Source organism: Nannospalax galili, unplaced genomic scaffold (genome assembly GCF_000622305.1).
Source record: "Nannospalax galili isolate Female #2095 unplaced genomic scaffold, S.galili_v1.0 scaffold117, whole genome shotgun sequence".
Classification (NCBI taxonomy): domain Eukaryota; kingdom Metazoa; phylum Chordata; class Mammalia; order Rodentia; family Spalacidae; genus Nannospalax; species Nannospalax galili.
The window spans coordinates 936,755-950,262 of NW_008341422.1; the positions used below are offsets into that span (position 1 = coordinate 936,755).

The window sequence follows — 13,508 nt, forward strand, 5'->3', positions numbered from 1 at the left end:
TTAGCACAGCTTTCAGAAAATCTGATCTCGTGGGAAGAGGGCAGACTGCAGCAATCACAGAAAGAGCTCAATCTTCCCACCTTCACCCTGACCCAGTAACACTTGATTAGTTGTCAGGTGTACTGGGCAGCTCTCCTTCCCATCCTTGAAACATGCATCATCTACCTACAGTCCCGCGAGGAAACACTGAGTCCAGATCAGAAATGCCCATTCCCCCTTTTAATCCTGTAGTCCATTTAATGGGAGGACAATGTCAGGAACTTAAAAGATACTGCAGGGATTGATCCAGTGAGAAATCAGGCAATCAAAGAAGCAAGACAGATACTGAGTGGCAGGGCTTTCAGCCTCACCATGAAGGAGGAACAGACAGAAAACTTTAAATGCCGCCTGTGCATCTCTTGTCAAGACTCTCCTAAGGGAGTCGTATTTTTGAAAAGCTTAAAATTTCCAACAAGTGTCCAATAGCAATATTTCTCAACCCACGGTCTATGCGAGCAGCAGCCATAACCTGGTCCAGGCAGACATGGATCTTAAGAATTCCTGGCATCAGTTCCTACGTTTCCAGTAATGTTTATAGCTTCAACTTTTGGAGCAGAGTGTATCTTTAAGAGCCAATGAAATAAAATGCCATTATTTTCTTTCTTGGAATTTCAAGACATAAATTTCACATTTGCAGAACAAAAGCAGGGATATTTGAAAGCTTAATCCCCTGCTCTCCCTGGCACAGACTAGGCACACCCACCAGGGAATCCTGGGAGCTGCTCAGAAAGTTCACAAGAGGTGACATGGCTTTGTGCAGACAGTGCAAGGGTCACAGCTGGAAGGACTAGGCGGGAAATCTAGTTCATCTGTTACCGTCTTGTAATTTTGTTCATCAAACATCTACAGAGCTGTGTGTCTGCTCGGGGACAGCTCACGCCTGTGAGCTGTGTCTTCATTAAACTCCTGTGCCTTGTGTATACGTGTAATAGAGGTAATAAGACAATAATTGAGGGCTGGTGAGATGACTCAGCAGGTATGAGCACTTGCTGTCAAGCCTGAGGACCTGAGCTCGATCCCTAGGACCCACATGGTGGAAGGAGAGAACCAATTCCAGCAAGTTGCCCTCTGACATCCACACAGGTACACTGTGGCATATGTAGTCCCTCCCCAAACATATATACAAATAAATAAATAATATAAAAAATGTTAATTAAAAAAAGGTTACATGTAGCCGGGCATAGTGGTACACACACACACACACACACACACACACACACACACACACACACATTCACTTGCACCCCACCACCTCACACAAAATAACTATATATATATGTGTGTGTGTGTGTGTATACACACACATACATGCATGCACGTACACACATACATTATAGAGAGAGAATGAACTTTTAAGCCCTACCTAGAGGTACTAATGCAGAGATGCTAGAAATGGTCTAGCCAAGTCCTCCAGGTGATTCTGGTAAACATTGGGGTTTGAGAACCAACACTGGAGACTGAACCAGTCAACTTATCTGAGTCATCAGAACTGGTGGGATACAGTTCTCTATACAATGCATTCTATCTGTCTCCATCCATTCTATTGATAGCCACATGTATAAAAAAGACTAAAATGCCTTCCCATCTGCAGCCCAAATAAAGGGATGAGTTACAAGTTGCCAGGGAGAAAAGAGCTCCAGGAGAGGACATGGTGAAGTTCATATGGTCTTCATGGTCTTCGGAAGGAAATGGCCAAGGCAGGAGAAACCTCTGACAATGGGGTATGGAGGAGCATGTAAGGTGGCCCGCCAAGAGGAAGGACCTTAGCTTCCCTGACAGCAAGGGTCTATTTTACATGTTTCCCGATCCTCATTTAAAACATCTCCACTGTTCTAGAGACAATGGAGAGAAACAAAACTGGAAATGGGCATGAGGGATGGAAGAGGCGAGGAAGTGGACAGAGAGAACCACTAACCATGACTGAGAGTCACGAAAAGCAGGAAGATTTCTTGAAGGTCACTAGGTTGGGCTGGTGAGATGGCTCAGTGGGTAAAGGCACTTGCTTCCAAACCTAAGGATCCGAGTTCGACTCTTGGAACCCATGTGGTAAAAGGAGAGAACCAACTCCCAAAAGTTGTCCTCTGACCTCCACATGTACACCTCTGCATGTCTCCCTCCCCACTCAGAACATATGAATACACACAAAATAAATACTTTAAAAAGTCACTATATCAGGGACTGGAGAGATGGCTTGTCAGTGAAGAGCACTGGCTGCTCTTGCAGAGGACCCAGGTTCAGTTCCCGCCTTTCACATGACAGTTAATAACCATCCATAACTCCAGATCCAGGGATCTGGCATCCTCTTCTGACCTCTGTAGGCACTACACGACATGGGTGCACTTACACTCATGCAGGCAATACACTCACGCACATAAAATAATAAAATGTTTTTTAAAAAGTCACTATGTCAACCACCACGAGAATGGTTGTTATCATGTTCATCTTTACCATCCCACCATCATCACCATCAGCATCATTATCAACACTACCACCCCCCCATCATCACCACCACCATCAACATTATCATCACTATCAACCCCCCAACATCACCATCACCACTACCACCACCATTACCACCACTATCATCCCCTCACCATCATCACCACAACTACCACCGCCATCACCACCATCAACATCAATGTCGTCATCACCATCATCATCATCATTGCCAAGCAAATGTGATGGAACTGTCTTCTACATGCAGGAACCACACTAAGCATTTTACGGAAATTATTTCTCCTCCCCACATGCTTACAAGTATGATGCTATTACATCAATGTGCACAAGAAAACTGAAGCTGAGGGAGGATAAGAAGTAGACTTGATTTAAAGCATATTTTTCTTTTACTGTACCAAAGTCTGCACCTCCTGGCAGAGTTCCCTCACTGGTTTTGCCCTTGACTTCAGTCTTATACCTGTGACCACACAGGTCAAGCCTATGTCCTTCCTCTCACTGGAGTTCTCTGAACACAAGACTTTTCCCTTCCCCAGCTTAAAAGCCAGGCTCCTTCTGCCCTCTTTTTCACTAGAAGGGAAGAGCTTTCATTGTGAAGCCATAAAAATCAATATGCTTAAATAGCTGTGTCTCATAGGACACTGTTTTTTTTTTTTAAAGATATTATTGGCTTTTGAAATTTTTTTTATTTATGTGTATATGTGTGTGCCTATTTGTATATATGTGTGCCACACAAGTATAGGTACCTACAGAGGCCAGAAGAGGACATCAGATCCTCTGGAACTGGAGTTAGGGGCAATTGTTAGCTGCCTTGTGGGTGCTGGGAACCAAACCAAGATCCTCTGCAAGAGTAGCCAGTGCTCTTTACCACTGAGTCATCTTTCCAGTCCCTGAGATGTTATTCTTAATATTGCTAAGACTACAAACGGTTGCATTTATGCAATTGTAGGCACAGACACTAATAACAAAACAAAGAAACAACTATATCCTTATTCCTCAACAAGGAAAAAATGGTCACTGAGTAGTAGATTCTCAGGGGTGAGGGGGACCAGACTTCTGATGTTTCCAAGGTAAGCCCCTATCTGAAGGATGAAATGGTTTATGTTGCTGTTAAGTAGGCCCCACAACTGTGGGTCCTGGATTACAGTACTTGGGTGCAAAACTTGAAATTTAAAATTCCACATCAAGCTGGGTACATGCTTTTAATCCCAGCACTCAGGAGGCAGAGGCAAGGGGATCTCTGTGAGACTGAGGCCAGCCTGGTCTACATATTGAGTTCCAGGCTAGGTGGGGCTACAGGAAGACTCTGTCTCAACACCCTCCCCCTAAAGAAAGAAATCGAACCCCACACCGACAGTCTATAAAGTCCCTGAACCCTCTGTGTGACTGAGGGAGACAGAGCTCTCCAGCTTCAACCACAGGACATGGTCTCACCCTGCAGCACCCTGGTCCGGGACCTTGAGGAAATCCAGGCTCTCTGGCGTCTGTGACAATCGGTCTGAGCCTGTGGACTGTTGCCGTGGCAAGGGTGGGCGAGCCATGGAGGTATACAGGCTTTTCTGATTAGACCTCTGGTTTCCAGGAGTGTGGGGAGGTGGCACAAACTGGTTTCTGATGACTCCATTCTGATGATATCCTAGACAAGAAAGAGAAGAAAAGTGTCAATTCTGATGCTTTATCAAAAGATTCTCTGTGTCTCTACCTAGTAGCCCAAGGCAACCAATTTAACTCCTCTGGTCCTCAGTTTCCCCATCTGAAAAAACTGAAGGCACTATCACTGACATAGTGTATCAAAGCAGATCCTTTATTTCCCTTCCAACTTTACTGAGGTGTAACTGACAAATCAGATTGTATTTGGGGAACACAACATGATAGTGTCAACAATACATTGTCACCTGTCAAGGAAGTGCCCCAGGACAAGCTTGTTAAAAGTGGCAATAGAATTCCCAGACACTGCGGTTTCAAAGCCCACAGTAGAAGAATGGTAAGCATGTAGCTTGCTGGCAGGCAGTTTTGGGTCTGTGAGGCCATGACTCTGGAGGGAAGCCCATTAAATAGTTGGACATCCCTTTTCAAGCAGTCAGTCTTGGGCATCTTTGGCAGGGGGTGACTGTATGAGGAGGAAGGAAATACTACCCAAGGTGAGGGAAATGCAGCCATCCAGCTGAATTAGTGCAGCTGGGGGCAAGTTCTGTGCACTGAACAGTGAGTTCTAGTCAAGATCTCAAAAGTTGCATTAGCCAGTGAGTCATGGATGATGGGGCTGGGGTCTCGTCATTTCCTGCCTCACAGGAAGCAGACCTTCCTCCCTTCCTACTGACACACCAGGCAGAGTGGAGGAAGGCAACATTCTTTGAGCAGCAAGGGTACAACCAGGCCTCAGGGGTTCAGTCTGGCTCTCGTTCTGAGCACCCCAGTGATTGTGAGCAAGGTATCTGATCTCTTTCAGATGGTGGGTTTCTTCACAAACAACAAGGAGCCTGGTCTGGAATCTACCTGCTCACTTCCAGCTCTGACACATTTCCCTGCCATCTAGACATCCTTCTCAATGCACAAGTGGGCTTTTCCCTCCCTTGTAACTACAGGGCAAATTCCTATTCTGAATGACAGTGTTCTAGGGTACAGCTTTTAAGAGTATGGTTTTCCATCCAGTCATCTCCCTTGCCATATCCTCCCACAGGCCCTGGGCCGGAACAGACTTTTTCCTCATCTGACCCGATTAGTGAGATTTTGAAGGACAGCATCAGGGGATGGGCAGGACAGGGAGGCCCCACTTGGTACCAAGGGTGTCAGAAAATAGAAAGGAGCAAGCCAGACTGGGGTGCTTCTTAGGGGATAAGCATCTACACTAAGTTCAGTGTGGATGAATGTTGAAATTAATAATAAAAATTTTGGGCTTATATTTTATATGCTTTTAAATTTTCATTGTTCTACGAATTCATTTTTATTACATTTTACAAAAGTATGGTTTGTGATAAACTGAAGATTGTTTTAAAAACCTAAGGAATTGGGGGTTGGGGAGAATAGCTCTATTGGTAAAGTGCTTGCCTTGTAAGCTGGGAATGTGAGTTTGATCACCAGCACTCACATAAAAAGCCAGAGGTGGTAGCATACACTTGGAATCCCAGCATGTGGGAGACTGAAGACAGGAAGATGGATACCTGGGGCTGGCTAGGCAGCCAATGAGCCTACTAGGCAAGCCTCAAGTCCCAGTGAAAACCTTTTATCAAAAAACACAGTAGGGGGCTGGAGAGCTGGCTCAGCAGTTAAGAGCACTGGCTGCCCTTGCTGAGGACCTAGATCAGTTCCCAGCACCGGCATGGAGGCTCAGAACTGTCTGTAACTCCTGTTCCAGGGGATATGACATCCTCCTCTGGCCTCTGTGGGCACTGCATGTATACGGTGCATTTCCATGCAAGCAAAACATGCATATACATAAAATAAAAATTAAAACAAGTGCCAGGCATGGTGGTGCATACTTTTAATCCCAGCACTTGGGAGGCAGAGGCAGGCAAATCTCTGAGATTAAGTTCTAGGCCAACTGGGGCTGCAGAAGACTCTGTCTTAAGAAAGACAAGAAAGACAAAAAATAATCATAAATAAAATAAAATAAACCAAAAACCAAACCAAACAATAACACCAACAACCACAAAAACCAAGGTGGATGGCCCCTGAGGAATGACACCTGAGGTTGACCTCTGGCCTCCACATATATGTGCATACTTGTGCACGCAACCCACACCCTACATGTACCCACATCCACAAGAACACATACACAGACATGCACATGCATATACACAGAAATAAAGAATTAAAGGTTCTGGCCCATCCCTTTTGAAGAACATTTGAGAAGTGTTGCTCTACTGGGCTCAGGTCAGTTTCTCATTTGACTGATGAAGAAGCTATCACTTAGAGGTGGGAGACATGTTCTAGGTCAGATGCACCGAGGGCTGATCACTTTGGCCAGAGCTGAGGCAAAGGAACATCCAGGTGGTCGAAGATGGAATGTTCTACCGAGGCCAGCACTAAATAATAACACAATAGGTGCTCTCCTTCTCTTGGGTCCCTTTGAGCTGATGCTCTTCAGGGATAAAAGAAGAGGGGACGAGAGGGGAGAAAGCCAGGCTAAGGCAGGACAGAAACTCCCAAAGAAAGGAGAACTCATTTCTCACTGCTGAGCAGTGCCAATGGTTAGACTACAAGTGTGAGGTTCTGGAACAGGAGACTAAAGAATTGCTCCACACTGGTTAACCTGGACACTGGGGCAAATGGGATTCTCTTGTCTGGTATGATCTGGCTCAAATGTGGCCCCCAAATGACCTGCTCAGTCCTATCCTAAAGTGATTACTATCCAACATTCTGGGAGCAGTCGTATGAACTCAACTTTGTGAGTGATGGAGAAATATTTTGTGAAATTTAAAAGTGATCTTTTAAATAGCAAGCATATTTGTACAGTCAAGAATTCTGAATTTATTCGTAGTTAAAGCTTACTGATCTACAAGTCATATTTTTATGAAAAACTGAAAAGTATGGACTGGAGAGGTAGCTCAATGGGTAGAGTGCTTGCCCAACATGACAAAGCCCTGGGTTCGAACCTCAGTACCCCTTAACTGGGTGTTTATGGTAGCTTGCATCTGCAATTCTAGCCGCTTGAAGGTAGAGGCAGGAGGAAGATCAGAAGTTCAAGGCTGCACAAGTTTGAGGACAGTTTGGGCTACACAAGACCCTGTATAAAAAAAATATGAAAAAATGAAACAAGGGCCAAAAAAGCTTTTGTAACTAGTTTGTAATTCTCCCAGATGTTATTTTCTTTTGTGATGACTCCTGCATCTCTTCACTAAGAATAGATGTTTTTCTACTCATTCACTGGGCAACTAATTGCAAAACATCAATGTGGGGGTTGGAGAGATAGTTCAGCGGTTAAGAGCACATACTGCTCTTTCAGGGGACCTAAGTTCAGTTCCCAGCACCCAACATTGGGTAGCCCTGGGCAGCTCAGGTGATTCAATTCCTTTGACCTCCATGGGTACCAGCACTTACGTGCACATACACATACATAGATACACATAATTTAAAAAATTAAAAAATCTTTTAAAAAGTTCAACCAAAAACACTGCAATGGTACATGGTTCTATCCTGGCACTGCTAAGGTGATACCCAGCAAACTCTCGGGCCCATCAAGGCAACATCCTGCATCTTAAAGCTGCCAGCATCCTGACTGTGGTAGACATGAACTCCTTGTCTCTCTTGCTCTGTCCTAGGAAGCCTTTCCTAAGAAAGTGACAGAGCTAGTTATGAAACCCAGACTGTCTCTCTGATGCTGTGTGGGCTCGCTGACTCCGTTTTCCTGTATTTGGGGCCATGAGGAGCTCTGCTGTATTGAAAAGCTTGCATGTAGTATTAAAATTGCCTGTGACTGGTGGATCTGTGTGTATTCTTTTGCTGATGAGTTTCATCCCAAACACACACTCATTCATTCATTCATTCATTCATTCGTGTGTGTGTGTGTGTGTGTGTGTGTGTATACATGTGGGCATGTATATGTGCATGTAGAGGCCAATGAGACTGGGTCTCTCACTAGCAGCTAAGGCTCAGCAATTAAGCTAGGCTGGTTGGTCAGTAAGTCACAGGATCTGCTTGTCTCCACCTCGCCAGGACTGGAATTACAATCACATGCCATCAAGCCTAGCCTTTTACATGGGGGCTGGAGATTGGACTCAAGTCGTACTGAGACATCACTCTCACTTTCCAAACACACTTTATAAGTTACAGGTCCAAGCCAGGTGTGGTGGCACATGCCTTTAATCCCAGCACTTGGGAGGCAGAGGCAGAGGCAGGCGGATCTCTGTGAGTTCAAGGCCAGCTTGGTCTACATAGTGAGTTCCAGGACAGCTGGGGCTACAGGGAGACCCTGTCTCAAAAAGACCAAAAAATAAACCAATTTATTTTTACTCTTAAGGTTGTTTGAGGATCTGTTCCTCAGGGGTCACATGGGCTTGGGAGGAGCCCCTGGCTCCTTTCTTTTATCACTTCTACCTATGTGAAGATAAGTCAAAGGTCCTGCTCAACAACGGTTGGCTTTGCTTGGAAACGTGGAGGAAATGATTGCTCTGTGTTGACCCTCCTCATTATAGACTGTATAGCCTTAAACACCCAAAAGGAAAGTATAACCAAAGATTAAAGGGACCAATATAATTTCATAAGAGTCCATATGTATAGCTAAAGGCTACATAACAAGCAGCAATGCCAGACAGGTGATACCTTCTTTTGAGTTATTGGCCAGGGTGGCCAAAGGGACTGCCAGATAGTAACCCAGCATAGAACTGAGAAATTGAACAGCAGACCTCAATCTTAAAGGAATATTGACAACTGATTACCGCTAGATAAGGAACAGCAGATCCTCCTAAAACAAAGACCTCTAGATAGGCTGACTAGATTCACCAGAAGGGCAAGTAGTGGGGAATGGCTGCGGGTGCCGCCAACACAGCAGACAGTAGCAGGGATATCAGAGTATAAGGGCTCTAGTGGGGGAGGGAGGCTATCGGAGGGTGCCATCTGGGAAGTGAGTGTAAAAATAAATAAATTAAAAAAAAATCAATCTTAAAAAAAAAAAAAAGTTACAGGTCCAAACTTAGAGGTCTTGGTCTATGGCGTACACTTGGCTTACCTGGTGGTGCAGGGGCGGCTCTCATTGGGTAATTGGCATTCTGAGTTCTGCCAGAATACCCTCTGCTTTGGACGGTATTCCTTCTGGTAGGACCTGAAATAATCAAGCAAGTCACGGCTATTATTAGTGCTACTGCCCACTTTTATTCTAGATGGTTCTTGGCTTACAGAAAACATTTGAAAATTTGGCATACAGGTCAGCTAAATTGGCAGGAGCTGGATGCTGTGGAGAAGGGCTATGGGTTAGAGGCCCTGTGTTGGGAGCTGTTGGAAGAGAAGGGCTGAAGATAAGCGTTCAGAGGTACAGTTTTTTTTTTTTTTTTTTTTTCGGTCTTTTTGAGACAGGGTCTCTCTGTAGTCCCAGCTGCCTGGAATTCACTTTGTAGACCAGGCTGGCCTTGAACTCACCGAGATCTGCCCACCTCTGCCTCCCAAGTGCTGGGACTAAAGGCATGTGCCACCACACCTAGCTCAGAGGTACAATTTTGAAATGCTCCTGTCAGTGGCTTTTTGGAGAGACTGACCTTCTTGTAAAGGTGTTCCTATTTTGTAGGTGTTTGGAAGAGACAGAGAGAATGCCTCAGCATTTTTAGTCATGCTCTAAATGCCACACAGAGGCTCAACATATGAGAGTCACACAGTATTATCCCCAGCATGCAGTAAGTCACAGCTCTAACTGCATGTCTGTTAAGAGTCTGTGTGTGTGCATGCACAGGTGCACATGCGTGTGTGTGTGTGTGTGTGTGTGTGTGTGTGTGTTGTAGGCCATAGGACAACCTTGGTTGTTGTTCCTTAGGTGCCATCCACCTTGTGGTTTTGTGGGGGGTGGTTTGAGACAGGGTCTTACTATGTAGCACTGGCTGGCCTGGCACTCACTATGTAGACGAGGCTGGCCTGAAACTTCTGAGTGCTGGGATTAATGGTGTGTGCCACCATGCCCAGCCACCTTGTTTTTTGAGACAGCCTAGAGCTCATCAAGTAGGCTAAAGGGCTAGCTATTCACTGTGCCCCAGGGATCCTCCTCCTGTCTCTTCAGCGCTGGGGTTATAAGTGTGTACCACCATGCCTTCAATTTTTATGTGGGCTCTGTGGATCAAATTCAAGTCTTCTGATTGAACTATCTTCCCAGTTCTGTCAAGAGTCTTTCATGTAAGAACTTGTGTTCTACAGTTTTTCAATTAAACACAGAGACTGTGAAGGATAGTAGCAGACCCTTGATAGACACGAAGTTCTAAGAAAACGAGTTGAGGCTAACGCAAAACATTGTGGGCCCGATTTAAGGCTGGGTCAAGAGGCCCAGATAAGATCTCCACAAAGGCAACTGATGGGAGGGAAATAATAACATCTCAACAGGGACCTGAAGGGGGTTGGGTGAGGGCAGAAGACTGCCGTGCTGAAGGAGGCCAGGTGTTGACTCTGCCCGCTCCTGTCTGCCTACCTCATCTCAAGTCTGCTTCCTTAGCCAGTTCTGGCTTAGAGATAACTACATATTTCCACTGTTCTTTTTCTCTGGACCCCTACCTTATTTTCAACATGACTCTCATTCTTTTATTTAAAAGCCTCTTCAAAAACTCTATTGAAATGTACCATTTTCTGCAAGGAGCAGATGAACCACAGACACACCTCAACATCTTCCAAGTGGCCACACACATACAGAAAGATGATGGTGTTTGTCTGCATTGTGTTTCTGTGTCAGAGAGATGCCATGCATTCATGCGTTTGAACACGGACTTGATAAAGGCATGCTTTGTGCATGGTATTTCCTCACTGACCACAGACATGGGCTAAACTGTACAAAGATATCTAGATCATTATACCTATGAATACAGAGCAGTATGACTATTCTGTCCTTGCATTATATATACAAGTTTATGAGTATTAATTATGAAGAGGAAAAGACCAGTGAAAGACCAGCCTGGGGTTTGAGGTCGTGTGTGTGTGTGTGTGTGTGTGTGTGTGTGTGTGTTGGGGGGCTGTTGCTTGTCTTCTAACCAAGTGCTCTGAAGTGAAGGTGGACAGCTGAGATTTGGTTTATAGTAACAGTGAGAACCTACTATGGGGAGTCGGTAAGTGTGGTCAGATTCTTTTAAATTGAAAGAGAAGATAATGGTATCGTTGACAAGTTTTCACTTCAAAAAGGTCAGGGAAACTTGAAGTCAACAACGTCTGCGTGTGTGTGTGTGTGTGTGTGTGTGTGTGTGTGTGTGTGTGTGTACCAGAAAACAACCTCCGGTGTCACACACCTTTTTTGTTCTTTTTTTCTTTCTTTTTTTTTTTGAGACAGGGTCTCCCTGTAGCCCCAGCTGACCTGGAACTCACTACACAGACTGGGCTGGTCTCAGTCTCACAGAGATCCACCTGCCTCTGCCACCTGAGTACTAGGATTAAGGCTATGTGCCACCATGCCCATCTCTCACACACCTTTTTAATTTTTTCCTTGAGATAGGATCTCTTGCTTGGAACTTGCCAAGTAGGCTAGGCTAGGCTAGTCAATGAGCTCCAGGTATCTGCCTGTCTGTCTCCCCAGCACTGGGATTACAAACTCAAACCACCATGCTCAGTTTTTCATGGGTTCTGGTGATCAAAGTCAGGTTCCTCTTTCTTTAAAAAATTTCTTATATTTTACTTTTATTTATTGTGCATGCATGTATATGTGTGAGGTGTACATGTGTGGAGGTCAGAGGACAACTTGCAGGAGTCCATTCTCTCCTTCCATCATATGGGTTCCAGGGATCAAAATCAAGCTGTCAAGAGTTGGTAGCAAGTGTCTTTACCAGCTGAGTCATCTTGCTGGCCCTCGAACTCAGGTTCTTGCCTTTATTGACTGAGCTATCTCCCTGGCCTTAACAAACTGTTTTAAAGACAACAAATAAAGCAATTCCAGGTGTACTGTGTTCAAAAACACTTGTTCATGATGTCTGCAGTTCCCATCTGCTGAGAACCACCATAGTCAGCACTAAAGCGTGGACTCCTCGTCCCAGATCTGAGCATGTATCATCAGCATTTGGTTGGAAGAGCTGGGTGCAGGGCACCGCAGGGCACCAGGGTGAGGCAGGGCCAACAGGACACTTACGGGAGTTCTTGGGCAGCCCGGGTCCAATGCTGACCTGCAGCACTTTGTTACTGGGCTTGAGGATAGCCAGGTCGCCAATGCCTTGGTGGAACTGCACCTGCCGGGAGCCCCCTGCACTCCAGGGACCCCAGTTCTCCTTTTTTAACTTCAGTTCAAGGCTGCAATAAGCACATTGGTTGAAATTAGGAGTCAGAAGGAGCTAGTGAGAAAACGGCTCTTGGAGATCCCAGCATGGAGAGTTGCTGCTGGGAAAAGGTATTATGGGATGGGGGCAAGCTCAAACCATCAAACCCACTCCTGGGATGGGGGTGCTGCTGAGCAGACTGGCACAGCTGCTAGGTAACTGTCATGTTGAAAGCAAAGCCATTTGGGGCCCTATACCTGTGAGAACTCTGTTGGTGAGTGAGGTACCCACTGACATTCCAAGGTCATTCTCAGATGGTCAGGGGTCACAGCCTGGGGGAAAGGAGGAAGGGGACAACTTCCACTGCATTGTATCATTGTGCTTCTAGATGGAGGACCAAGATACCAGACACAAGATAGGGGAAAATTTCTTGGCACAGACCTTGGATATTGTTTATTTCATTCTATTCTTCCACCACCATCGCTCACCTAGGTTGGGGAAAAGACAAACACAAGCCACCAAAACCCAAATGGAAGGGAAAGTGTGATGCTTAGTTTTAATTGTCAACTTGATATAATCTAGAGTCACTGAGAAGAGTCCTAATAAGAGACTGTCTAGATTAGGTTGGCCTGTGGGTATACCTGTGGGGGACTGTCTTGATTACTAAGGTTAACTAATGTGGGAAGACCTGCCCATTGTGGATGACACCATTCCCTAAAGGGGGTCCTGTGTATGTGTAGAGAGGATGCTGAACATGAGTAGGCATGAATGAATTCATTTCTCTCTACTCTTGACTACGCAACTGACTAGCTGCTTCAAGTTCCTACCTTGACTTCCCTGCTTGGCAGTATGCGATGTCTGGCCCACTACAAAATTGTTTAAACATATGAGGGTAAGGCAAGACACAAGATACTGGTCACCCATAGCCCCAATGCCCAGATGCCCACCAGCAGATTTTCTTACCAAGAATTAGGGGAGCTGAAAACCGTATCTTAGTTACTGTTTCCTGCTTCCAGCCTGACTCTACTAACACTTACCTTTCCCTGTCTTATTAAGTGATCTTTGTGTGAATGATAAAAATGTACCTTTTGATGATGTCATTATTTCACAGAAATGCAAACATGACATAGCAAAGTCTATGACCATCCAGAT

At 45.2% G+C, this 13,508-nt stretch overlaps 1 protein-coding gene across 1 annotated transcript in view; it reads right to left on the reverse strand.

Annotated features, from left to right (window-relative positions):
- Myo1e (myosin IE) overlaps positions 1-13,508 on the reverse strand; it is a 242,198-nt gene that overhangs the window by 10,745 nt on the left and 217,945 nt on the right. Inside the window, exons 24-26 of the mRNA XM_008836873.3 lie at positions 12,233-12,390; positions 9,161-9,253; positions 3,928-4,129 (exon numbers count right to left, since the gene is read on the reverse strand). Coding sequence (XP_008835095.1) covers positions 3,928-4,129; positions 9,161-9,253; positions 12,233-12,390 — 453 coding nt within the window. The remainder of the gene's footprint in view (positions 1-3,927; positions 4,130-9,160; positions 9,254-12,232; positions 12,391-13,508) is intronic.